The sequence below is a fragment of the Trachypithecus francoisi genome, unplaced genomic scaffold, assembly GCF_009764315.1.
Source record: "Trachypithecus francoisi isolate TF-2019V2 unplaced genomic scaffold, Tfra_2.0 Lachesis_group11, whole genome shotgun sequence".
NCBI classification, from domain to species: domain Eukaryota; kingdom Metazoa; phylum Chordata; class Mammalia; order Primates; family Cercopithecidae; genus Trachypithecus; species Trachypithecus francoisi.
In genome coordinates, this window is record NW_022681456.1 from 130233035 (window position 1) to 130257385 (window position 24351).

The 24351-nt window shown below is 41.2% G+C and overlaps 2 protein-coding genes across 5 annotated transcripts in view; one reads left to right on the forward strand and one right to left on the reverse strand.

Moving 5' to 3' along the window:
- The window catches only part of ADIPOR2 (adiponectin receptor 2), a 106748-nt gene that overhangs the window by 31205 nt on the left and 51192 nt on the right, over window positions 1-24351 (reverse strand). For 2 of the 4 annotated variants that reach the window (XM_033223268.1, XM_033223270.1), the window contains exon 2: window positions 4175-4431. In XM_033223268.1, the coding sequence (XP_033079159.1) occupies window positions 4175-4345 (171 nt within the window). In that variant the 5' untranslated portion in view covers window positions 4346-4431. Of the gene's footprint in view, window positions 1-474; window positions 575-4174; window positions 4432-10338; window positions 10469-24351 lie in introns of those variants that run through there. The other 2 variants (XM_033223269.1, XM_033223271.1) reach the window with 2 other exon arrangements.
- On the forward strand, window positions 627-1059 carry LOC117090714 (40S ribosomal protein S4-like). Its single transcript, XM_033223273.1, has one exon. The coding sequence runs from the start codon at window positions 644-646 to the stop codon at window positions 932-934; it is 291 nt and encodes a 96-aa protein (XP_033079164.1). The 5' UTR covers window positions 627-643; the 3' UTR covers window positions 935-1059.

Consider the following 24351-nt stretch of genomic DNA (forward strand, 5'->3'; position numbering starts at 1 on the left):
AACGAGTTCATTCATAAGGATGGGAAAAATCCCATCCACCTAATTACTTATTAGTGAAATTCAAACACAAATATCCACAGAAGATAACACTCCAACCAGTGAAGACAGTAAACAAAAATACATAGTATTACAACACACAGAAAAATCAATTAATGTAAATCTGACACAAAAGTGATTGGGTGGGCAAGTTCTGGACTCTAAAAATATATTTTTGCTTTCCTTGCCTAACGCAGCCATGGCGCATGGTCCCGAGAAGCATCGGAAGTGGGCAGCAGCTCCAAAGCATTAGATGCTGGATAAACTGACTGATGTGTTTGCTCCTCGTCCATCCACCAGTCCACACAAGTTGAGAGTTACTCCCATCATCTTTCTAAGGAACAGACTTAAGTATGCCCTGACAGGAGATAAAGTAAAGAAGATTACATAGAGAGGTTCATTAAGATCGATGGCAAGGTCTGAACTGATATAGCCTACCCTGCTGGATTCATGGATGTCATCAGCATTGACAAGACGGGAGAGAATTTCCATCTGATCTATGACACCAAGGGTCGCTTTGCTGTACATCCTATTACACCTGAGGAGGCCAAATACAAAGTGAGAAAAATCTTTGTGGGCACAAAAGGAATCCCTCATCTGCTGACTCATGATGCTCGGCACCATCTGCTACCCTGATTCCCTCATCAAGGTGAACGATACCATTCAGATTGATTTGGAGACTGGCAAGATTACCGATTTCATCAAGTCCGACACTGGTAACCTGTGTATGGTGACTGTAGGTGCTAACCTGGGAAGAACTGGTGTGATAATCAACAGAGAAAGGCACCCTGGATCTTTTGATGTCGTTCACATGAAAGATGCCAATGGCTTTGCCACTAAACTTTCCAACATTTTTGTCATTGGCAAGGGCAACAAACCACGGATTTCTCTTCCCTGAGGAAAGGATATCCGCCTAACCATTGCCGAAAAGAGAGACAAAAGACTGGCGACCAAACAGAGCAGTGGGTGAAATGGTCCCTGGGTGACATGTCAGATCTTTGTACGTAATTTAAAATAATGTGGAATGATAAACAGAATTTTATTGACATTGTAAATCTCAAATTAGCTAGCCTGAAATTCTTTCAAGCTTGAAAATTCCTCAGATCCCATAAGAACAGTATCAGTTTTAAAAACAGTTAAGAAACAGAGGTACATAAAAATCTTATAGTGATACAGTTACTACCTCCTCAATCTCTTCTAAGATATCTAATAAGAATCTCGAATCTCACATTTCCAAAACACTGCTCTTGATTTCCCTACTTTAAACTCACTCCTCCCTCTTGCTTTACCATTTCAGTTCAGCTCAGAGAATCAGCCTTGATTCCTCTATTTTCCTCACTCTACAGCTAATCCATCAGGAGGTCTTGTTGATTTGGCCCACAAAATATACCCAGAATCTAACCATTTCCCTCCATTTCTGCTGCTCCCACCATGCTGTTTCAAGTGACATCATCTCTCATCTATATTCTACCACCTGGGTCCCTCTTCTATTCTGTCTTCAAATAATCCATTCCACAACCAGAGTGATATTTTTAAAAACACAAATGTCTCCATGTTTAAACACCCCAAAAGCTGCCCACTTGCCAGGCAATTTTATTAAAATACAATTTAAATTCCTTCAATAAACCTGTATAACCTGTTCTCTGACTGGTCCACTGACCTCATCTCATATCACTCGTCCCTCTAGTTCCTCATGCTCTAACTATACTGGCCTTCTTTTGCTCCTTTTTTTTTAAAAAAAAAAAAAAGAAAGAAAAAACAAAACAAAACAAAAGAAGGCTGGGCACAGTGGCTCACGCCTGTAATCCCAGCACTTTGGGGGGCCGAGGTGGGCAGATCACTTGAGGTCAGGAGTTCAAGAGCAGCCTGGCCAACATGGTGAAACCCCGTCTCTACTAAAAATACAAAAATCGGTCGGACGTGGTTGTGCAGGCCTGTAGTCCCAGCTACTCGGAAGGCTGAGACAGGGGAATCACTTGAACATGGGAGGCGGAGGTTGCAGTGAGCCGAGATGATGTCCTGCACTCCAGCCTGGGTGACAGAGTGAGACTCCATCTCAAAATAATAATAAAATAAAATAAAATAAAGGAGAAGATGAAAGAAGAGAAAGATGATCCAAGCAGGCGCAGGTGATGGTGGGAGGCAGGAGGGGAAGGCAAGGAAGGTAAGCATATTCCCACCTTCGGACCTCGGCACTAGCTTGTTTCCTCTACCTCGAAATACGCTTCCCCAAGCTGCTGCTCTAAGTAGAGGCTTTCAAAATGTTAACCACAACCCAGAGTAAGAAATGTATTTCATATATTATTCACATTTATATACATAACTAAAACTAAAATAACTAAAATAACAATTTAAATGTGTATTACTATATACACACTTCAATGTTTTCATTCTATTTTGATCTTTAATTTTTTAACTTTATAATACATTAATTTCAAAACCCACTAATAGGTAAAACCCGCAGTTTGAGAAACACTGTATTAGTAATAAAACATTAAACACATGCTATATAATTTGGAAATTCCAAAGCACATAGCAAAACGTCTGTCACAATGACTTTCTGATACTTCTGCTCTACAGGTATAGTTGCCTAAAGGTTGCTCTTTTCTCTGGGAAATGAAAGAGTAAAATCTGCTTCAGTTTTCAGAAATTCTACTGACTCCCATGGTATACACTGGAGGTAAACAATTTCTGGAAAAGTAGCTCCAACACGCAATTCAAATTTCTCCAAAAATAATGGATAAGGTCATACTAAAGAGTATGGTTAAATTCGAAAGATTATATGGTACCCATAGAACACGACCTCTCCCTTCAACAAGATAAACCAGGTTAAGTATGCTTCTAAGACTCAGCAGAGGCCGGGCGCAGTGGTTCACGCCTGTAATCCCAGCACTCTGGGAGGTCGAGGCAGGTGGATAAGGAAGTCGAGATCGAGACCATCCTGGCCAACATGGTGAAACCCTGTCTCTACTAAAAATACAAAAAATTAGCTGGACATGGTGGCAGGTGCCTGTAATCCCAGCTACTCAGGAGGTTGAGGCAGCAGAATCGCTTGAACCTGGGAGGTAGAGGTTGCGGTGAGCCAAGATCATGCCACTGCACTCCAGTCTGGTGACAGAGTGAGACTCTGTCTCCGGGGGAAAAAAAAAAAAAAAAGAGTCAGCAGAAAGACGTTAACTATAAAATCAAAATCAAGTAATATCTAAGCTAATTTAAGAATAAGACGCCAGGCAGGATGGCTCACGCTTGTAATCCCAGCACTTTGGGAGGCCGAGGTGGGAGGATACTTGAGGTAAGGAGTTCGAGACCAGCCTGGCCAAGATGGCGAAACCCCATCTCTACTAAAGCTACAAAAATTAGCCTAGCATGGTGGCATGTACCCAGTTACTCAGGAGGCCGAGGCACGAGGATCACATGAACCCGGGAGGCGGAGGTTGCAGTAAGCCGAGATCTCGCCACTGCACTCCAGCCTGGGTGACAAAGCGAGACTCTGTCTCAATAACAAGACGACCACGGAGAAGAAGACGACGACAACAAAGAAGAAGACGAAGAAGACAAAGAAGACGAAGAAGAAGACGAAGAAGACGAAGAAGAAGAAGAAGAGGAGGAAGAAGAAGAGGAAGAAGACGAAAGAGGAAGAAGAAGAGGAAAGAGGAAGAGGAGGAAAGAGGAAGAAGAGGAAAGAAGAAGAGGAAAGAGGAAGAAGAGGAAAGAGGAAGAAGAAGAGGAAAGAGGAAGAGGAGGAAAGAGGAAGAAGAAGAGGAAAGAAGAAGAGGAAGAAGAAGAGGAAAGAGGAAGAAGAGGAGGAAAGAGGAAGAAGAAGAGGAAAGAAGAAGAGGAAAGAGGAAGAAGAGGAAAGAGGAAGAAGAGGAAAGAGGAAGAAGAAGAGGAAAGAAGAAGAGGAAGAAGAAGAGGAGGAGGAAAGGAGGAGGAGGAGGAGGAGGAGGAGGAGGACGACGACGACGACGACGACAACTTCAAGTTATCCAGAAGAAAAAAATACAAATGTGCAAGTTTCCTTCTTACCACGCCATCCTCCCTCCAGCAATGGACCCACGCTTTTTTTTTTTCCATATCCTCACTCTGCCACACCCTCCACATTTCTTCCTTTGTTTACCATTCTTCCAATTTGACTTACTTTTTTATGATGGGAAGACAGAATGGATGTCTCTAAAGTGGGCTCCAAATCTCCCTGGTGGTTGTCATTATCACCTCTCCTTGTACCATCCAGGTGGTGCCCTTTTCTGAGCCTTACATCTGGCTCTGGAGTCCTGCTGCACCCCAATCGGTTTTCCGTTGGCTCGTTCATGGGATACCCAAGCCTTTCTTACAAACAGGTTTGTCTTTCTGTCCCTTCTTCTTGGGAGAATGGACCTTCAGGATAGTGAGTTGATCCTAAGAAGATGGAAAGTTTTGAAAAAATCCATTAAAAAGAGTGCTGGGGGAAAAATACCAGTTATTATATATCCAAACGATAGAATATTCAGCAATCAATAACAATAAAAGAATAATGTATTCAAAAGCTATATTTGTTGATGGGAAGATAACCAAAAATCTTTTTTTAAATGAAAAACACAGGATACAAGGCAACATGAATATTATGTTCCCACTTACATGTTATAAAAATATGTAAGTATATGTAAGTGTATATGTACTAGAATAATTAATGAAAAATATTTAAAACCATACTCTTGGTACAGAAGAACATAGGGCAGAACCTCAGGTCTGAAGTGAGAAGAATATTTACTTTGCTCTGCCTGCATTTTTTTTTTTTTTACCATGTATTATATTGTTTAATTTAAAAAATAGTATACAATTAGAAATTAGAGGGCCGGACGCGGTGGCTCAAGCCTGTAATCCCAGCACTTTGGGAGGCTGAGACCGGCGGATCACGAGGTCAGGAGATCGAGACCATCCTGGCTAACACGGTGAAACCCCGTCTCTACTAAAAAAACACAAAAAACTAGCGGGGCGAAGTGGCGGGCGCCTGTAGTCCCAGCTACTCGGGAGGCTGAGCCAGGAGAATGGCGTAAGCCCGGGAAGCGGGGCTTGCAGTGAGCTGAGATCTGGCCACTGCACTCCAGCCTGGGCGACAGAGCGAGACTCCGTCTCAAAAAAAAAAAAAAAAGAAGAAAGAAATTAGAATTCTAAATACTAATTGTATATATTAGAAAGAATATATGTAGGTTTATATATTATAACTGGGCTTTACATTACCAATCTCATTTAAACATCACAATGACCCTACAGGGTATTTTTATTTCTAGTTCACAGGTAAAGGAAAACAAAATTCACCACACTTTGCAAAAAATAAAGAGGACAAAGTCTTCAAATTTATAAGCACATATTATCGATAATATTTTGTATTCAAAAGGCTTAATGTCTTACATTTCAACTTTGAGTTATTCTGAACTCTAACTAGACTACCCTAGAAGGAAGAAACTCAGGACCAAAACATACACATTTTACATCCATCTGGGTTACCAGAAAGTGCTATGCATACAAACGCTTAATGAATATGTGATAATATTTCAATGCTCTTGAGTGCTAAGAACATTTTCAGAAATCATTAATTTATCTCTAAACTGGACTGCAGCAAGTAAGTCTTAGGAGTTCAAGCTTTTCAAGTCCTTGGCACTCTACCTCTTAACTCATGGACGTAAGCTTATTTTAGACAATCAGTTGAATATCCAATTAAGGATTATTAACCAGAAATACCAAAACAGGAAGAGACCAGGGTATATGCTAGCGAATAAATTCCATATGGTTCAAAGTTCTTAGTGGGGAAAGGAGAAGTAGGGCAAAGTAGGAGAACCTAGACACCATAAAAAGAAGGTAATAGGTGGATTAGTGTTCATATATATGGATACACAGACTAAGAATTAGTCAAAGAAATAGAATTAGAGTAAAAATTAGTCAACTGTTGGTTTCACAATTCATGTGAGTTTGCTACAGGATTTCTCGAAGGGCTTTCAAAGTATGTAGAGCAAGAAGAAACAAAAATCTAAAGAATACCAAACCTGGGCATATACCTGGCCAAGCACATTATACTACTGAGATTATAAATTATGTTGTTAATGCCCATTTCTGAAAGAAGAAACAGAACTAATAATGCCTTCTATTTAATTGTATTATTTAAAGCTTACAAAGCTATTCACACACACCATTTCATTTTGTTTCAGGGGAGAGGCAGCAAACATTTACTGAGAATCAACAGAGGCAGCAAACATTTACTGAGAATAAACAAAGGTAAATTCTGTACCAGATAATTTACATGTGGTATTTCATGCATCTTTAAATATAGCCTCTGAGGTATTATTATCCTCCATTTTGAGGATTAGAGATTGGATAACTTATTCAAGGTCATTAGGATTCAAAGAGAAGCAGCTGTGTTATATAACCAGTTTCTGAACCTCATGAAGTTCATGTGCTTTCCACTGTGCAACAAAATTAAGACTGGGGTGAGTAAAAGATAAGAAAATGAACCCTAAAGGTAGTTGGTTTACATCACAAGAAAACTACAGAGTCAGGATCTTGATGCTCAAGCTGTAGCAAGTAGAATAAAGCTTTGTAAAGTATTCTTGAAATATCACCACACTAGGTCAGGCACAGTGGCTCATGCCTGTAATCCCGGCACTTAGGGAGGCCAAGGTGAGAGGATCACTTGAGTCCGGGAGGCGGAGGTTGCAGCGAGCCAAAAAAAAAAAAAAAAAACAAGAGGCCAGGAGCGGTGGCTCACACCTGTAATCCCAGCACTTTAGGAGGCCAAGACAGGTGGATCACAAAGTCAGAAGATCTAGACCATCCTGGCCAACATAGTGAAACCCTCTACTAAAAATACAAAAAATCAGTCTCTACTAAAAATATAAGAAATTAGCTGGGTGTGGTGGCACATGCCCGTAATCCCAGCTACTCGGGAGGTTGAGGCAGGAGAACTGCTCAAACCCGGGAGGCAGAGGTTGCAGTGAGCAGAGTTGCAGTGAGCCGAGATCATGCCACTGCACTCCAGTCTGGCAACTCCGTCTCAAAAAGAAAAAAGAAAAAAGAAAAGAAAAATATCACCACACCAAACTTCTCATCAGCAGGAGCTATATATGGAGGAGTGTTGCTCATTTATGACTATAAATACATGCTCGGGCAGGCACAGTGGCTCACACCTGTAATCCCAGCACTTTGGGTAGCTGTGGCAGGAGGATCACTTGAGCCCAGCAGTTCACAACCAGCTTGGGCAACAAAGTGAGACCCACCTCTACCAAAAAACAATTTTTTTAAATTAGCCGGGTGTGGTGGCACGTGGCTAGTAGCTGTAGTCCTAACTACGCAAGAGGCTGACGTGGGAGGATCGCTTGAGCCCAGGAGTTCAAGGTTGCACTGAGCTCTAATGGCATTACTACACTCCAGCCTGAGTAACAAAGCAAAGACCCTGTCTCGTAATAAAAAAGAAAAAGAAAAACTGAAATGCTCTATTAGTTAGAATTGTTTTGTAATTCTCATCTCAGAAAAAGAAATCAAATGACAAGAAATAAGATTTCCCCAATAATTTTTAAGGATCCTCCTTAAAATAAAAAGAAGAAAATCAACTCTCCAGTAAAGTCCTGAGATCAATAGACATTCCTATCAATAATGTTTTCTAAATTCACAAGTATGACAAAATGAGAATGAAGAAAATAAAGTGCCGCAAAATCTACAAAGAAATCAAATATTCGCCACTCTACAGAAAGCAGGAAGGCCTATGATACTGACTTTCAACAATAGAACCGTTGAAGTAAAAGTATGTCAACCTTCAGGTTCCCATAAATTTAACAAAACAGAATATTCCAATACTAGAACACACTCTAGAGAACTGAAATTTACTATATGTTTTACTTTATTTGCATTCTACCTACTGAAATAAAAAGAATTCCTACTAGCATGCAATGCCTTGAGGAGGAAAAAAAAAAAAGCAAACAAGCCTAAGAGTCTAAATAGTCAGAAGATGGTATTACCAGCATTATTTAACTCTATCTTGGAAGTCTTAGATAATTAAATGAGGGGAAAAAATGAGTATAAAAATTGGAAGGAAAAAAAAAAGGTACACTGTAACTATTTGCAGATTATATGACTCTTTTTTCTATAAAGCCCAGGATAATCAACTAAAGAAAAATTTACAAATAAGAAAAATCATCAATGTGATTGGGCATAAAATTGACATATGGATTTCAACAGCCTTGATCCTAAAACCCCACAATATTTGGTCATTATGAAAGAAGAATATATCTCAAAAGAAAAAAGATAAAACACTTCAAAACAAATCTTCAAATGTTACTGAGGATCTACAAAAAAAAAAATTCTAGAAATAATGAGTTCAGCAAGAATTCAACATCAACACTAAAATATCAATCACTTTTCTTTTTTTTCTAGAGACACAGGGTCTCACTGTTGCCCAGGCTGGAGTGCAATGGTGCAATCATACCTCACCGTAACCTTGAACTCCTGGGCTCAAGGAATCCTCCTGCCCTCCACCTCCCAAGTACCCAGGATTACAGGTGCATGCCACCATACCTGGCTTTTTTTTTTTTTTTTTTTTTTTTTTTTCAATTTTTTGTAGTGATGGAGTCTCGCTATGTTGCCCAGGCTGGTCTTGAACTCCTGAACTCAAGTGATCCTCTCACGTTGGCCTCCCAAAGTGCTGGGATTAAAGGTATGAGCCACTGTGCCCAGCCATCATTTACTTTTCTATATATTAACAATAAACATGTAGAAACTGAAATTTTAAACAACACCATTTACAACTGCTCCATAGAAAATTAAATACTTTGGCCGGGCGCGGTGGCTCAAGCCTGTAATCCCAGCACTTTGGGAGGCCGAGACGGGCAGATCACGAGGTCAGGAGATCGAGACCATCCTGGCTAACACCGTGAAACCCCGTCTCTACTAAAAAATACAAAAAAAAACTAGCCGGGAAAGGTGGCGGGCGCCTGTAGTCCCAGCTACTCGGGAGGCTGAGGCAGGAGAATGGCGTAAACCCAGGAGGCGGAGCTTGCAGTGAGCTGAGATCCGGCCACTGCACTCCAGCCTGGGTGACAGAGCAAGACTCTGTCTCAAAAAAAAAAAAGAAAATTATATACTTTAAGTATACACTTAGCAAAATATGTATAGGCTCTGTATGCTAAAAATTCCAAAATGCTGATGGAAGAAATCAGAAATCTAAACAAATACAAGAGACTGAGGCAAGAGGATCACTTCAAGACCAGGAGTTTGAGACCAGCCTGGGCAACAAGATCATGTCACTAAAAAAAAAAAATTTTAAAGTTAGCTGAGTTTGGTGGCATGCACCTGTGTAGTCTAGGTACTCAAAAGAATGTGGTGAGAGAATTGCTTGAGTCCAGGAGTTCGAGGCTGCAGTGAACTAAAAGCATGAGACCCCACTTCTCAAAAAAAAAAAACAACAAAAACCCTAAATAAATAGCAATATATTATACTATGTTCTCAGCAATATACTGACTCAGTAAAGATGTCAATTCTCTCCAAATTGTTCTATAGGTTAATACAATTCCTATCAAGATCCCACCAAGGATTTTTCTAGGTAAAAACTCATAAAACTTACATAAAGGCAAAGCTCCAAAATAGCTAAAACAATCAAAAAAGAAGACCTCACTGAAGCCCAACTACATAGCTAGTCAAGACTGTGTTGGTATCGGCAAAAGAATACACAAATACAGTAACAGAACAGAACAGAGAACCCAGAAATGACCCACACAAGTATGCCTGTTATTTTACTGTAGTGCCATGGTATTTATTGGTCTTCATCCATGGTTCCTGGCTTTAACTCCCATAGCCTTTATTCCAGTCTTTCATTATAATGTTGGAAGTGTTAGGCCTCAGAGGCAGGCCTCTGACTTTCTCCTGCCCTCCTTCCATGCTTAATGTTCCCCTGCCTTTTTGATTGCGGATCTTAAAACTCTCTCATGTAGGGTCCCATCCTATGCCCTTGGGGTAGGGATGCTGATGTCATGAAGCTTCCATAAAAATCCAAGAGGACAGGGTTCAGTGAACTTCAAGACAGCTGAACACACACAGGTTCCTGGTGGGTGGAGCATCCAGGGAGGACATGAAAGTTCCACGCCCCTTCCCCCGTACGTAGCCCTGCACGTCCCTTCATCTGTAACCTTTGCAATACTCTTTATAATAAACCAGTAAACGTAAATAAGTGTTTCCCTGAGTTCTGTGTGCCAGTCCAGCAAATTAATGAACCCAAAGAGGGGGCCATGGGAACCCCAACTTGAAGTTGGTTGGTCAGAAGTTCTGGATGCCCCGACTTACGACTGGTGGGTGTCCTGGGGCAGCAGTCTTGGGTACGGAGCCCTCAACCTGTGGGATCTGACATCAATGACCCAGAGAAAGTGTCTAACTGAATTAGAGGACACTCAAGCTGGTGCCCGCTGCTTGGTGTGTGGGGAAAACAACCCCATGCATGTGATCCCAGAAGTCGTCTTCTGTGTTGATTACTGTTGTGGTATGACAGTAGAGAAAAAACACAGTTTGAGGAGAGTTTTTCCCTAAACACATTTACAAATATCCAAAGCAATTCAATAATGGAAGGATAACCTTTTCAATAAATGGTGCTGAAATAATTGAACATCCATAGGCAAAAAACTTCAAAAAAAAAAACTTCAACCTACAAATTTAGGTCACACTTCATACAAAAATTAACTCAAAATGGATCATGGACTTAAATGTAAAACTCAGGCCAGGCGCAGTGGCTCAGGCCTGTAATCCCAGCACTTTGGGAGGCCGAGGAGGGCGGATCACAAGGTCAGGAGATCAAGACCATCCTGGCTAACATGGTGAAACTCCGTCTCTACTAAAAATACAAAAAATTAGCCAGACGCGGTGGCGGCGCCTGTAGTCCCAGTTACTCGGGAGGCTGAGGCAGGAGAACCGCTTGAACTCCGAGGGTGGAGATTTCAGTGAGCCAAGATCGCGCCACTGCACTCCAGCCTGGGCGACAGAGCGAGACTCCGTCTCAAAAAAAAAAAAAAAAAAAGTAAAACGCAAAACCATACTTTTATTTTTTAAAGAGTTAACTTTTATTAAAAACACAGGGAAAATCTAGAGGTAGGTAGAGTTCTGAGACTTAAAATCAAAAGCACAATCTCTAGCAGGAAAAACTGATAAACTGGGTTTCATCAAAATGAACTTTTCCGTGAAAGATCCTGTTAAAGGCCAGGCGTGGTGGCTCACACCTATAATCCCAACACTTTGGGAGGCCGAGGTGGGTGGATCATGAGGTCAAGAGATCGAGACCATCCTGGCCAACACGGTGAAACCCCGTCTCTCCTAAACATACAAAAATTAGCTGGGTGCAGTGGCACATGCCTGTAATCCTGGTACTGGGGAGGCTGAGGCAGGAAAATTGCTTGAACCCGAGAGCCAGAGATTGCAGTGAGCCAAGATCACGCCACTGCATTCAACCTGGTGACAGAGCGAGACTCCATCTCAAAAAAAAAAAAAAAAAAAAAGAATGATCCTGTTAAACTATATAAGAACTCTCCAAACTAAACAGCACCAAAAAAAAATCCAACCATAAAATGGAAAATAACATGAGCAAACATTTCACCAAAGAGGATAGATATGCCAATGGCAAATCATCATATGGAAAGATGTTCAACACACGTTGGGCATGGTGGCTCACACGTGTAATCCAAGCGCTATGGGAGGACAGCTTGAGGCCAGGAGTTCGAGACCAGCATGGGCAACACAGCAAGACCCCCATCTCTTAAAAAAGAAAAACTAAAACAATTAGCCAGGTGGGGGACTGTGGCACATGCCTACAGTCCTAGTTCCTCAGGAGGCTGAGGTGGGAGGATTACTTGAGCCCAGGAGTTCTGAGGCTGCAGGGAGCTCTGATCATGCTCCAGCCTTGGCAACAGACAAAATGCAAATTAAAAACACAATGCAATGTTACTACAAACCTAATCAGAATGACTAAAATTTAAGAATGGTAGCAACAAGGAGAGTGACTTCTGGCATGAATGACAGTGTCAAGGGTTCCACTGGCTTGTTCCCAAGAGAAACTTGTAAAAACTATTTTTAAAAACCATCAAAAACCTCCGGAAATGGTCCAAAAGGCAAATAGCAAATGAAGAAACATCTACTCAAGAACATATAGAAAATTCAGTAAGAAAGGGAAGAGTCTGTGGTATTTGAACCTCTTTTTTCCTTCCCACTCTCCCCCAGCTCAGAAAAGAAGACTCCACTCTACTGAGGCAGGCAAGAACACAGGGCTCCCTCTGCCCCCAGCACCCAGACAACGGGATTTCTTCTCCAGAGATACAAGACATCAGTACTTCCCATCCTTCCCCAGCTACCTACTGCTGAAGGCTAAGTCCTTCATGAACCCAGTTTAGCAGTGGAGGCACCCTTCTGCCAAACTCCCACTTGTGGAATGAAGGCCCTACCTAGGGCCGGGCACACTGAGAATAATGAAACCCCAATAGTTCTTGACCCTGCTCTTGAGGTGGTGGTTCCGTACCAGGAGGACCCCAGGCTACTGCCTACCTCCCACTGAGGACTCATCTTCTACAGTGGCATGTCACTCAGAGAGAAACTTGTCATTGTTCCCACTCCCACACCTCTAAAGTCCAAGCTCAGACTGTTTGCCTGGGGTGAGAAGCAGATTAAAAAGCAAAACAAAAACAAAAACAAAAAAACAGCACCTAATCTCTTCCCAAAGACCCTGACTTCATTTGCAACACAGCATGAAGTCAAGGCCTAAAGGTGCTCTAAAGAACAGCAGAGGTAGAGAGGCAATTGGGAAGATAATCAAGATACATGCAATTAGACAATCAAGATACAGGCTAAACTATAGGTCAGTTTGCAGAAGTGAACCAGGGAATACGGTATCTGGTACAATCAGACCAAAAATTAAACACTGACCTCAGAAACTATTCCTTCAAATGAGTCAGAATTTGGATTATTCCATAGAACATTTTACCCCAGGGCATTGGTTGAAATCAGTCAACTGATTGATTGGAGCAATCAGCCAGCAATTAGTGGAGTTTAACAACTGGGTGTGTTCCAGGAAAGAAAAGGAGAGAGCCCTACCAAAAGCACTATCAACCCATCCTAACTGAGGGCATATCCGTAGTTACGCCTTCCAGAGGACAGTAGCAAAGGCTGAACACTAAGGAGGGAAACCAACTGCACTAAATGAATCCAATTAGTCCCTAAACAAATACCGAGCAATTAACAGTAACAAGCCCTGGAGGAAAAGGAACCAGTGCCCAGAACTGTTATAATGTATTATCTAACATGTTCAGTTTCCAACAAAAAATTATGAGGCATGTAAATAGAAAAGTATAGTCCATCCGCTAAGGGAGGGGAAAGCAGGCAATAAAAAATGATGAGAAACAAGATGTCAAATTTAACAGAAAAGACTTTAACCATTATAAATGTGTTCAGGGAACTAAAGGAAACCATGATTAAAGAACTGAAGGCAGTGGCTCACGCCTGTAATTCCAGCACTTTGGGAGGCCAAGGTGGGTGGATCACGAGGTCAGGAGATTGAGACCATCCTGGCTAACATGGTGAAACACCGTCTCTACTAAAAATACAAAAACTAGCCAGGCATGGTGGTGGAAGCCTGTAGTCCCAGCTACTTGGGAGGCTGAGGCAGGAAAATGGCGTGAACCTGGGAGGCAGAGCTTGCAGTGAGCGAGATCGTGCCACTACACTCCAGCCTGGGCAATAGAGCGAGACTCCGTCTCTAACTAAAAATAAATAAATAAAAAATAAAAGTGAAGGAAAGCATAATGACAATATCACCTCAGATAGAGATCAATGAAGAGACGTAAATTACAAAAAAGAACCAAATGAAACTTATGAAGCTGAAAATTACAATAATGGAAATTTAAAAATAAAGGGGAGGGCTCAACAGTAAACTGGAAAATCTTAGACATGTGGGATACCACTAGGCAGAGTTTGGTACTCATTATGGGAGTACCAAAAGGAGAGGAGAAAAAGTAGTAGAGGGGGAAAAAAACATTCAAAGAAATAATGGCGGAAAACTTCACAAATATATTGAAAGCAATATACCACACATCCAGGAAACTCAATATATTTTAACTAAGAGGAAGGCAAGGACATCCAGACAGATACCTCACAGTAAAAATGTTGAAAGTCAAAGTCAAGGAGAAAAACTTAAAAGCAGCAAGAACCAAATGATTTATTATTTTAAAATGGAACCCAGTAAGATTAGCAGCTAAATTCTAAGCAGAAACAATGGCAGACAGAAAACAATGAGATAACATAATCAAAGTGTTCAAATAAAAGAAAGGAAAAACCTGTCAACCAATCTTATATCTAGCAAAACTACATTTCAAAACTGAAGGCAAAACAGACCTTCTCAGATTTTAAAAAACAATAAAACACAATTTTGTTCCTGGAAGATCCCCCTTAAAAGAAATGCAAAAGCCTGAAAGCAAGTGACCTCAAACAGTAATTCAAATCCACATACCACCCACCACTCCCCAACAAAAAAGAAAGAGTACCTGTAATTATACAAATGTTTACCTTTTGTGTTAACTGATTTTGAAAAATCAATTGTATGAAGTGATATATATATATTGCAACCCTTAAGTTTTGGTATGCTGTGTTTTTGTCTTGATATTTTCTAATTTACCTTGTGATTTTTGACCCAATGGTTAAATGTGTTAATTTCCACATATTTGTGAATTTTCCAGGTCTCGTTCTCACATTTCCACTTTCATTCCATTGTGATTAGAAAAGGCACTTTGTATAATTTCAATCTTTTTAAATTTATTAAGACTAATTTTATGGCATAGTATATGGTCTATCCTGAAGAATGTTCTCTGTGCACTTGAGAAAAACAGCTACTGAGTGGAGTGTGGTATACATGTCTGTTAGGCCCAATCGTTTCTAGCAGTGTTAAAGTCTTCTATTTCTTTGTTTTGGTTTGGTTTGTTTTTGTTTTTGTTTGGGGGGGTGGAGTTAGTGGGGGAGACAAGGTCTTACTCTGTTGCCCAGATTGAAGTGCAAGGACACGAACACAGTTCATTGCAACCTCAAACTGCTGGGTTTAAGCAATCCTCCCGTCTCAGCCTTCCAAGTAGCTGGGACAACAGGAGTGCAACAACATGCCCAGCTAATTTTTTAATTTTTAGTAGAGACAAGGTCTCACTATTTGTCCAGGCTGGTCTCAAACTCCTGAGCTCCAACAATCCTCCCACCTCAGTCTCGTCAAATGTTAGGATTATAGGTGTGAGCCACCACACTCGGCCTAAGTCCTCTACTTCTAATTAGACTAGATCTTCTGTCTAGTTGTTCTATTCATGATTGAAAGTGGCATATTAAAGTCTCCAATTATTATTTTAGATTTGTCTGTTGCTCCTTTCAATGAGGTCAGTATTTGCTTCAGGTTATGTGGAGCTCTGATGTTCAGTGTATACATGTTTATTATAATTGTTGTACCTTCTTGGTGTATCGACTCTTCTATTTAATGCTCTTCCTTGTCTCGTGTAAGAGGGTTTTCTTTGGTTTTTGGTTTTTGTTTTTGAGGCAGTCTTGCTCTGTCACCCAGGCTGGAGTACAATGGTTCGATCTCGGCTCACTGCAACCTCCATCTCCCGGGTTCAAGCGATTCTCCTGCCTCAGCCTCCCGAGTAGCTGGGATTACAGGCACACACCACCATGTCTGGCTAATTTTTGTATTTTTAGTAAAGATGAAGTTTTACCTCAAGTGATCCACACGCTTCAGCCTCCCAAAGTGCTGGGATTACAGGCATGAGCCACCACACCCAGCCTCTTATAAGAGTTTATAAGAGTGTTTAACTAAAAATCTATTTTGTCTGATATTAGCAAACTGTCCCAGCACTCTTTCAGTTACTATTTGCATGTGATAACTTTCAATCCTTTCACTTTCAACCTATACATGTCCTTAGACCTAAACTAGATCACGTTTTTTAGATCATGTCATTTTTTTTTTTTTTAATCCATCAGGAAGACGAGGAAGGAAACTGGGTAAGTGAAAACAAGCAGAGGAAGAATTATTTTTATTTTACATTCTTTAGTAACTTTTGAATTTTGGACTGCAGGTACAAGGGATCTTCAAAAAGTTCATGTAACATACATTTTATGAAAAAACTATGCATGAATTTCAAAAAAAATTGCACCAAAATAAGCTGGTACTAACTTGTTATAACACATCTGAACAAGATGTAGTTTGAGGCACTAAGAAAGATAAGACATTAGTTTGAAGAGCACACTAACACAGCAACATGAATTCCGCTAAAACTGAAGCAAGAACAAACATCAAATGTATGGTGAAGTTTGACTGGAAGAATGGTAAAATCACTGGTGCTTTACAAAAAGTTTATAGAAACAATGCCTCTAAGAAATCAGCAGTTTATAAATGGACAATTCACTGTAAGAAGGGACAAGATGATATTGAAGATGAAGCCTGCAGTAGCAGACTATCAACATAAATTTTTTAGGAAAAAATTCACCTCTTTTGTAACCTAAATGTAGAGATCGGATGATTAACAGCACAAACAACAGCCAATACCATAGACATATAAATTCATTCAGCTTACACAAACCTAACAAAAAAATTTAAGTTGAACAAACTTTCTACTTGATGGGTACTAAAACCATTGTGCTCAGATCGGCCACAGACAAAAGCAGTGCTTTCAATGCAAATTTTAAATAAGTGGTATCAAGAGCATGTGGAATTTCTTTGAAAACGTTTAACACAGGAGACATGACTTTACCAGTGTGATCCTGAAGACAAAGAAAAAAACAAAGCAATGGGTACCAAGAGATGAAAGCGATCCAGTTAGAGCAAAAGCAAACCCGTCAAGAGCAAAGGTCACGACAGAAGTTTTTTGGAATGCTCAAGGAATCTTGTTGACTTTCACCACAACAAGGTTCCTGCTCATTCCTCTCAAATGGGCAATTCTGCTAGGGTTTCAATGGAAAATCACTAGGCATGCACCAAACAGTGCTGATTGGCTCCTTCTGACTTCCTTTGGTTTCCTAATCTTAAAAAAATGTAAAGGGCACCTATTTTTCTTTAGTTAATAATGTAAAAAACAGACTGCACATATTGATATGGTTAAATTCCCAGGACCCTTACTTCTTTAGGAGTGGACTAAATGGCTAGCATTATTGCTTACAAAAGTTTCTTGAACTCGGCCGGGCGCGGTGGCTCAAGCCTGTAATCCCAGCACTTTGGGAGGCCGAGACGGGCGGATCATGAGGTCAGGAGATCGAGACCATCCTGGCGAACACCATGAAACCCCGTCTCTACTAAAGAAAACTACAAAAAACTAGCCGGGCGAGGTGGCGGCGCCTGTAGTCCCAGCTACCCGGGAGGCTGAGGCAGGAGAATGGCGTGAACCCGGGAGGCGGAGCTTGCAGTGAGCTGAGATCCAGCCACAGCACTCCAGCCTGGGTGACAGAGCGAGACTCCGTCTCAAAAAAAAAAAAAAAAAAAGTTTCTTGAACTCGATAGAGCTTATATTGAGAATAAAGTTTATATTTTGCATTTTTATCTTTTAATTCCATTTTTCCACAAACTTTCTGAGGTTCCCCTCATATCTATCCAGAGAGAAATATAAAAGGATTTTTTAATTCTAAGGTTAGCAAACAATGAAAATAGTTCTCAACATTCAAATAGTGCTTTTATTACCAGAAAGTATAAGGCAACCATTTAAGAATTTTCAAGTAGGTCAGGTACGGTGGCTCACACCTGTAATCCCAGCACTTTGGGAGGCCAAGGCAGGTGGATCACTTGAGGTCAGGAGTTCAAGATCAGCCTGGTCAACATGGTGAAACCCCATCTCTACAAAAAAATACAAAAATTACCCGGGCGTGGTGATGCACGCCTATAGTCCCAACTACTCAAGGGGCTGAGATAGGAGAATTACTTGAATCCGGGAGGCAAACGTTGCAGTGAGCCAAGGTCATGCCACTGCACTCACTCCAGCCAGGGTGACAGAGCCAAAGACTCTGTCTCGAGAACAAAAATAAAACAAAAAGGCTGGGCGTGGTGGCTCACACCTGCAATCCCAGCACTTTGGGAGGCTGAGGCAGGTGGATTACGATGTCAGGAGATCAAGTCAGATCTTTAACATGCAGATAGAAATCAACAATAAATGATTAATTTTTCAACAGTTCAAGATAACTCATATTAATAACAGTACCTGGAAATTTGAGTTGTACAGGTTTTTTTAAATTTAATATTTTTAGAAATAGGGTCTCGCTCTGGAGTGCAGCAGCACAATCATAGTTCACTGTAACCTTGGATTTCTGGGCCCAAGCAATCCTCCCACCTCAGCCTCCATCCAGAAAAGCTAAGACTACAGGTGTGTGCCACCACAACCAGCTAGTTTTTAATTTCTTGTAGCCCTGGAGTCTCACTCTGTTGCCCAGGCTGGTTTTGAACTACTGGCCTCAAGTGATCCTCCCATCTCAGCCTCCCAAAGTGCTTACAGGCATGAGCTAATGTGTCCAGTATTTTAGAGAATTTAAACTATTGCCTCCAAAGCTACTTGATGTAATTTAGACTCATAGAATTTTTTTTTTTTTTTAAATGGAGTCTTGCTCTGTTGCCCAGGCTGGAGGGCAGTGGCACAATCTTGGCTCACTGTAACCTCTGTCTCCTGAGTTCAAGGGATTCTCATGCCTCAGCCTCCTGGGTAGCTGGGATTACAAGTGCTCACCACCACGCCCGGATTTTTCTTTTTTTTTCTTTTTTTGGTAGAGATGCGGTTTCACCATGCTGGCCAGGCTGGTCTCAAACCCCTGACCTCAAGAGATCCTCTGGCCTTGGCCTCTCAAAGTGCTGGGATTACAGGTGTGAGCAACGACAACCGGCCCTCGAGACTCATAAAATTTCTTATATAAGCAAATTTTGAATGTTTCCCCAAGCGCTGTAGTTTGCAAATCTCTCTAGGAGGATTGCTACATTCTCCCTTAATAAGAGAGTAGTATAACTAAACCCAGCAACTCCCAAGTCTTCACAAACAAAACAATAAAATCGAAAAGTAAAAACATTTGATCCTGAAGTAAAGAAGTAAATCCTGGCCGGGCGCGGTGGCTCAAGCCTGTAATCCCAGCACTTTGGGAGGCCGAGACGGGCGGATCACGAGGTCAGGAGATCGAGACCATCCTGGCGACGTGGCGGGCGCCTGTAGTCCTAGCTACTCGGGAGGCTGAGGCAGGAGAATGGCGGGAACCCGGGAGGCGGAGCTTGCAGTGAGCTGAGATCCGGCCACTGCACTCCAGCCTGGGCGACAGAGCGAGACTCCGCCTCAAAAAAAAAAAAAAAAAAAAAAGTAAATCCTGAATCCTGAAGTAAAGAAGGCTGCTATCACACTTGCCTTGCTTTTCTATTCAGTCAGCCCTCTGTATCCATGGGTTCTGCACCTGTGGATTCAACCAACCACAGATGGAAACTATCCAGATTTTAAAAATTACATCTATTCTGAACATGTAGACTTTTTTCCCTAAACAATACAGTATAACAACTATTTACAAAGCATTTACATTGTATTAGGTACTACAAGTAATCTAAATATGATTTACAATATACAGGAAGATGTGCATAGGTTATATGCAAACACTATGCCATTCTCTATCAGGAACTTGAGCATCCACAGATTTTGGTATCCATGGGAGGTCCTGAAACCAATCCCCCATGGATACCAAGGGATGACTGTATTCTACTCAGAACTTAGAGTTACTGTGTATCTCTAAATGCTCTCGCTCTTTCAAAATTAGCCATCTAGTGGTTACCTGCCTTATGGATGGGCAATAAAGCTCAGAGGTAGATTTCTAAACACAGAAAAAAGTGGCAGCCAGGCACAGTGGCTCATGCCTGTAATCCCAGCACTTTGGGAAGCCTAGGTGGGCAGATGGCTTGAGCCCAGGAGTTCAAGACCAGCCTGGTCAACATGGCAAGACCCCGTCTCTACAAAAAATACAAAAATAAGCCAGGCATGGTGGTGTGCACCCACAGTTCCAACTACTCAGGACGCTGAGGTGGGAGGATCGCTTAAGCTTGAGAGTTCAAAGCTGCAGGGAGCTGTGACTGCACCACTGCACTTCAGCCTGGCGGAGAACAAGATGCTATCTTTGAAAAACAGAGAGAGAAAAGTGACAAAAAACAGACCCTGGCTCTCACAATTCTCTGACTCCTCACACTGGGAGTTCAACAATCATAAGATTTTCTCTCTCTCTTTTTTTTTTTTTTTTAACTTTTCAGTCAAGTCCAGCCAAGAGGTAATAAAATTCTTTGTGAAAGAGTTCAAATTTTCAAGAAGACACTCTTAACCTATTCCATTCATCTTTAGCTAACATTATTTTATGTAACATATCTACTTTCACAAGGTCTGGTCCATTTTTCAAAATGATTTACCTAGGAAAAAAGAACTCTAGCACTAAAGAAAATCACTTAATTGCATGCATAGTCAGTCATTCTATCAAACCTGACATTTGTTATTTTGTAATACTCTCCAGGGCTTTTTCATTCCAAACAGGTTATCTGTCCCAAAGGCATTTTCTTTTCTTTTCTTTTTTTTTTTTTTTTTTTTTTGAGACGGAGTCTCGCTCTGTCGCCCAGACTGGGGTGCAGTGGCCGGATCTCAGCTCACTGCAAGCTCCGCCTCCCGGGTTCCCGCCATTCTCCTGCCTCAGCCTCCTGAGTAGCTGGGACTACAGACGCCCGCCACCTCGCCCGGCTAGGTTTTGTATTTTTTTTAGGAGAGACGGGGTTTCACCGTGTTAGCCAGGGTGGTCTCAATCTCCTGACCTCGTGATCCACCCGTCTCGGCCTCCCAAAGTGCTGGGATTACAGGCTTGAGCCACCGCGCCCGGCCGCCCAAAGGCATTTTCTATGGCAAACTATGAATTCCCCACTGGTTTTCTAGTAGTTATAAGCCTGTAAGTTGAACATAATTAAACCATAACATTGTTTACCTGCCTTCTGTTTTCCTATTTAATGACTGAAGGCTTTTTTCCTTTCCAAATTATATTCTATAACTTGCTGCTGCAGCAATCATCTATCTGATTTGCTAACACTATAGGTTCACTTGCTACAGTGGACAGTATTACACAACATTATTGTCAAAGATATTCTTCCCTCTTCCTAAGCCCCCATACTTAATCCATTAGTAAATAATACATGGATCTTATCTCCCAAAATGTCTCTCAAATTATTTCCCTTTCTTTTCCTCTTCCCTGACACTATCTTAGCTAAACCACCAGTATCTCTGACCTACAATACTTTGATAATCCCAAACAGGCCTCCCTATCTTCTACTCTCATACCTGCAGTTTCTTCTCTTTATTTTGCAGCCAAAGTGCTCTTTCAAACAGAAAAATTATGTCACTCCCCTGCTAAAATTCCTCCAGATTTTATTCCTTGTGCAAAAGGAGTCCAAATCTTTACCATAATTCCCACAAGGCCCTTAATGATTTTGCCCCACCAAGCTCTCCAACCTCAACTTATAAAGCTCCCTAATTGACTCACTCTTCTTTTAATCCTTTTCCATACCAATCTTGGTCAACATCAGGCCCTAGAAACATGCCTGGGAACTTAACCAGCCAGCTATCCCTTACCATTTCAGCTCCCAGGTAAAAGGTCACCTTTTCAGGAAGCCCTTAACTGACCACCCTTCACACTAGTCATTCTAACACTTTACACTGTTTAATTTCCTACATAGTCCTTACCACTCTCTCAAATTATTTATTTTCCTTTTAATTATCTGTCTTTCTCAACTAAACCACCAGCCTCTTAAGTGTCAAATCTTGTTTGTCTTGTTCATTATACGTATCTAAAACAGGATCTGTCACATAGTACACACACATCCATGTGTAAAACAGGATCTGTCACACAGTACACACCCTCAAGATCTGCTTAATACATAAACAAATGAAGCTTCTATCAGAAATTTCTTGGTGCTGTGCACTGACTGTAGCCTCTCATCATTCATGTTAAGTCCTAACCCCCACTACTTTACAATGTGACTGTATTTGGAAACAGAGCCTTTAGAGCGGTAATCAAGGTGAAACGAAGTTACAAGAGTGGGGCCTAATCCACTATGACCGGCATCATTGTGAGAAGAGACAGCAGGGAGGAGCACGTGCCCAGAGGAGAGGCCCTGTGAGGACAGAGAGAAGGAGCCACTGCAGGCCAAGGAGAGGGGTGATAGGAAAACCAAGCCTGCTGACATGTTCATCTTGAAACTCTAGCCTCCAGAACTGTGAGAAAAGACATTTCTATCATTCAAGCCACCGAGTCTGCAGTACTTTATGGCAGGCCTAGCAAATCAACACTTGGCTTTCAATAGAATAGCACATCACTTTAGCATTTTTCTGCAAAAATAACTGAAAAGTTACATCTCAAAGTTTACCATTCAAGGTAGGCATCATCATAATCCTTTACACAGCCACTTAAAATTTAACTTTTTTTTTTTTTGAGATGGGAGCCTCGCTCTTGTCGCCCAGGCTGGAGTACAACGACGCGATCTCAGCTCGCTGCAACCTCTGCCTCCCGGGTTCAAGTAATTCTCCTGCCTCAGCCTCCTGAGTAGCTAGGATTACAGGTATGTGCCACCACGTCTCTGTTAATTTTTTGTATTTTTAGTAGAGACGGAGTTTCACCATGTTGGTCAGGCTGGTCTCGAACTCCTGACCACAGGTCATCCACCCACCTCAGCCTCCCAGAGTGCCGGGATTACAGGCGTAAGCCACTGCACCCGGCTAATTTAAATTTTAAACATATAATAAAGAATTTAAGGAAGCTGTTTGTGTGATTGAGGTAATAAAAAGTCAGTGTTCATATAACACTCTGAAGAAGGTTCAACAAACGTTTTCTATAAAAGGCCAGATTATAAATATTTTAGGTTTCGCGAGCCACAAAAGGTCTCTCCTACAAACAACTCAACTCAGCTAGTGCAGCACAAAAGTGGTCAGACAATATGTAAATGAATTAATGTGGCTCCAATAAAACTTATATTAACACTGAGATTTCCATTTCATTTAATTATCATTTATCTATCACAAAACATTATTTTGTTTAAACTATTTTTAAATGTAAACACCAATCTTTGCTCATGAGCCATACAAAAACAGGTAGATAACCAGGGGCTAGCTATAGTTTGCTAACCCTGCCCTAAGGCAATAATTTTACTTTGAGAGAGGGAAATCTCAAGACTTCTCCACATGGCTACAATTAACACACATCCCAATGGCTAGACTAGAAGCATATGCACCTACCTGCGTAACTACTACTATAATATATATATACCGTGATCCATTATTTCTTATTTACTTGTGTCTCCCATTAGACTACACGCAAGATATAAAGGCAAACAGCAATAACTTAATCATTTTTTATGTTCAGAGCTAAGTAACGTTCCTGATGCACAGTAAATTTTTAACTGTCTTCTGAAAGAATTCATGTTTTACTGTTCTTTGACTTAAAATTCCTCTTCCAACTGCACTACTGCCCCTCTAAAATAAAATTTTTTGAAGTTTTTTACTTAAAGTTATTTTCCCAAAAAATTTCATGGCAGCATAAAATTATAAAAAAAGAAATTTTGCTGAATATAATGACTCACACAAGAAATGTTATTCTTTGAAAATAATCTTGGCCGGGCGCGGTGGCTCAAGCCTGTAATCCCAGCACTTTGGGAGGCCGAGGCGGGCGGATCACGAGGTCAGGAGATCGAGACCATCCTGGGTAACACTGTGAAAACCCCATCTCTACTAAAAAAATACAAAAAACTAGCCGGGTGAGGTGGCGGGCGCCTATAGTCCCAGCTACTTGGGAGGCTGAGGCAGGAGAATGGCGTGAACCCAGGAGGCGGAGCTTGCAGTGAGCTGAGATCCGGCCACTGCACTCCAGCCTGGGCGACAGAGCCAGACTCTGTCTCAAAAAAAAGAAAAAAGAAAATAATCTCCCCAAATACATTTAACAGATTTTTTGTTGTTACTAATTAATGCTCCTGTTAATTCCCATTTTCGAGAAAAATATTCCTTTGTTCTTCAAAGGAAATAAAAATCGATCTAAAAATTCAGTCCCAGGCCGGGCGCGGTGGCTCAAGCCTGTAATCCCAGTACTTTGGGAGGCCGAGATGGGCAGATCACGAGGTCAGGAGATCGAGACCATCCTGGCTAACATGGTGAAACCCCATCTCTACTAAAAATACAAAAATAAATAAATAAATAAATAAAAAATAAAAAAAAAAAAAAATTCAGTCCCAGTCACAATAGAGAGAAATATCCAAAATGGTTTCTTCATCCAACACAA

Coding starts and splice junctions, on each gene's coding strand:
- LOC117090714 (XM_033223273.1), top strand. CDS start 644: ATGATGCTCGGCACCATCTGCTACCCTGATTCCCTCATCAAGGTGAAC.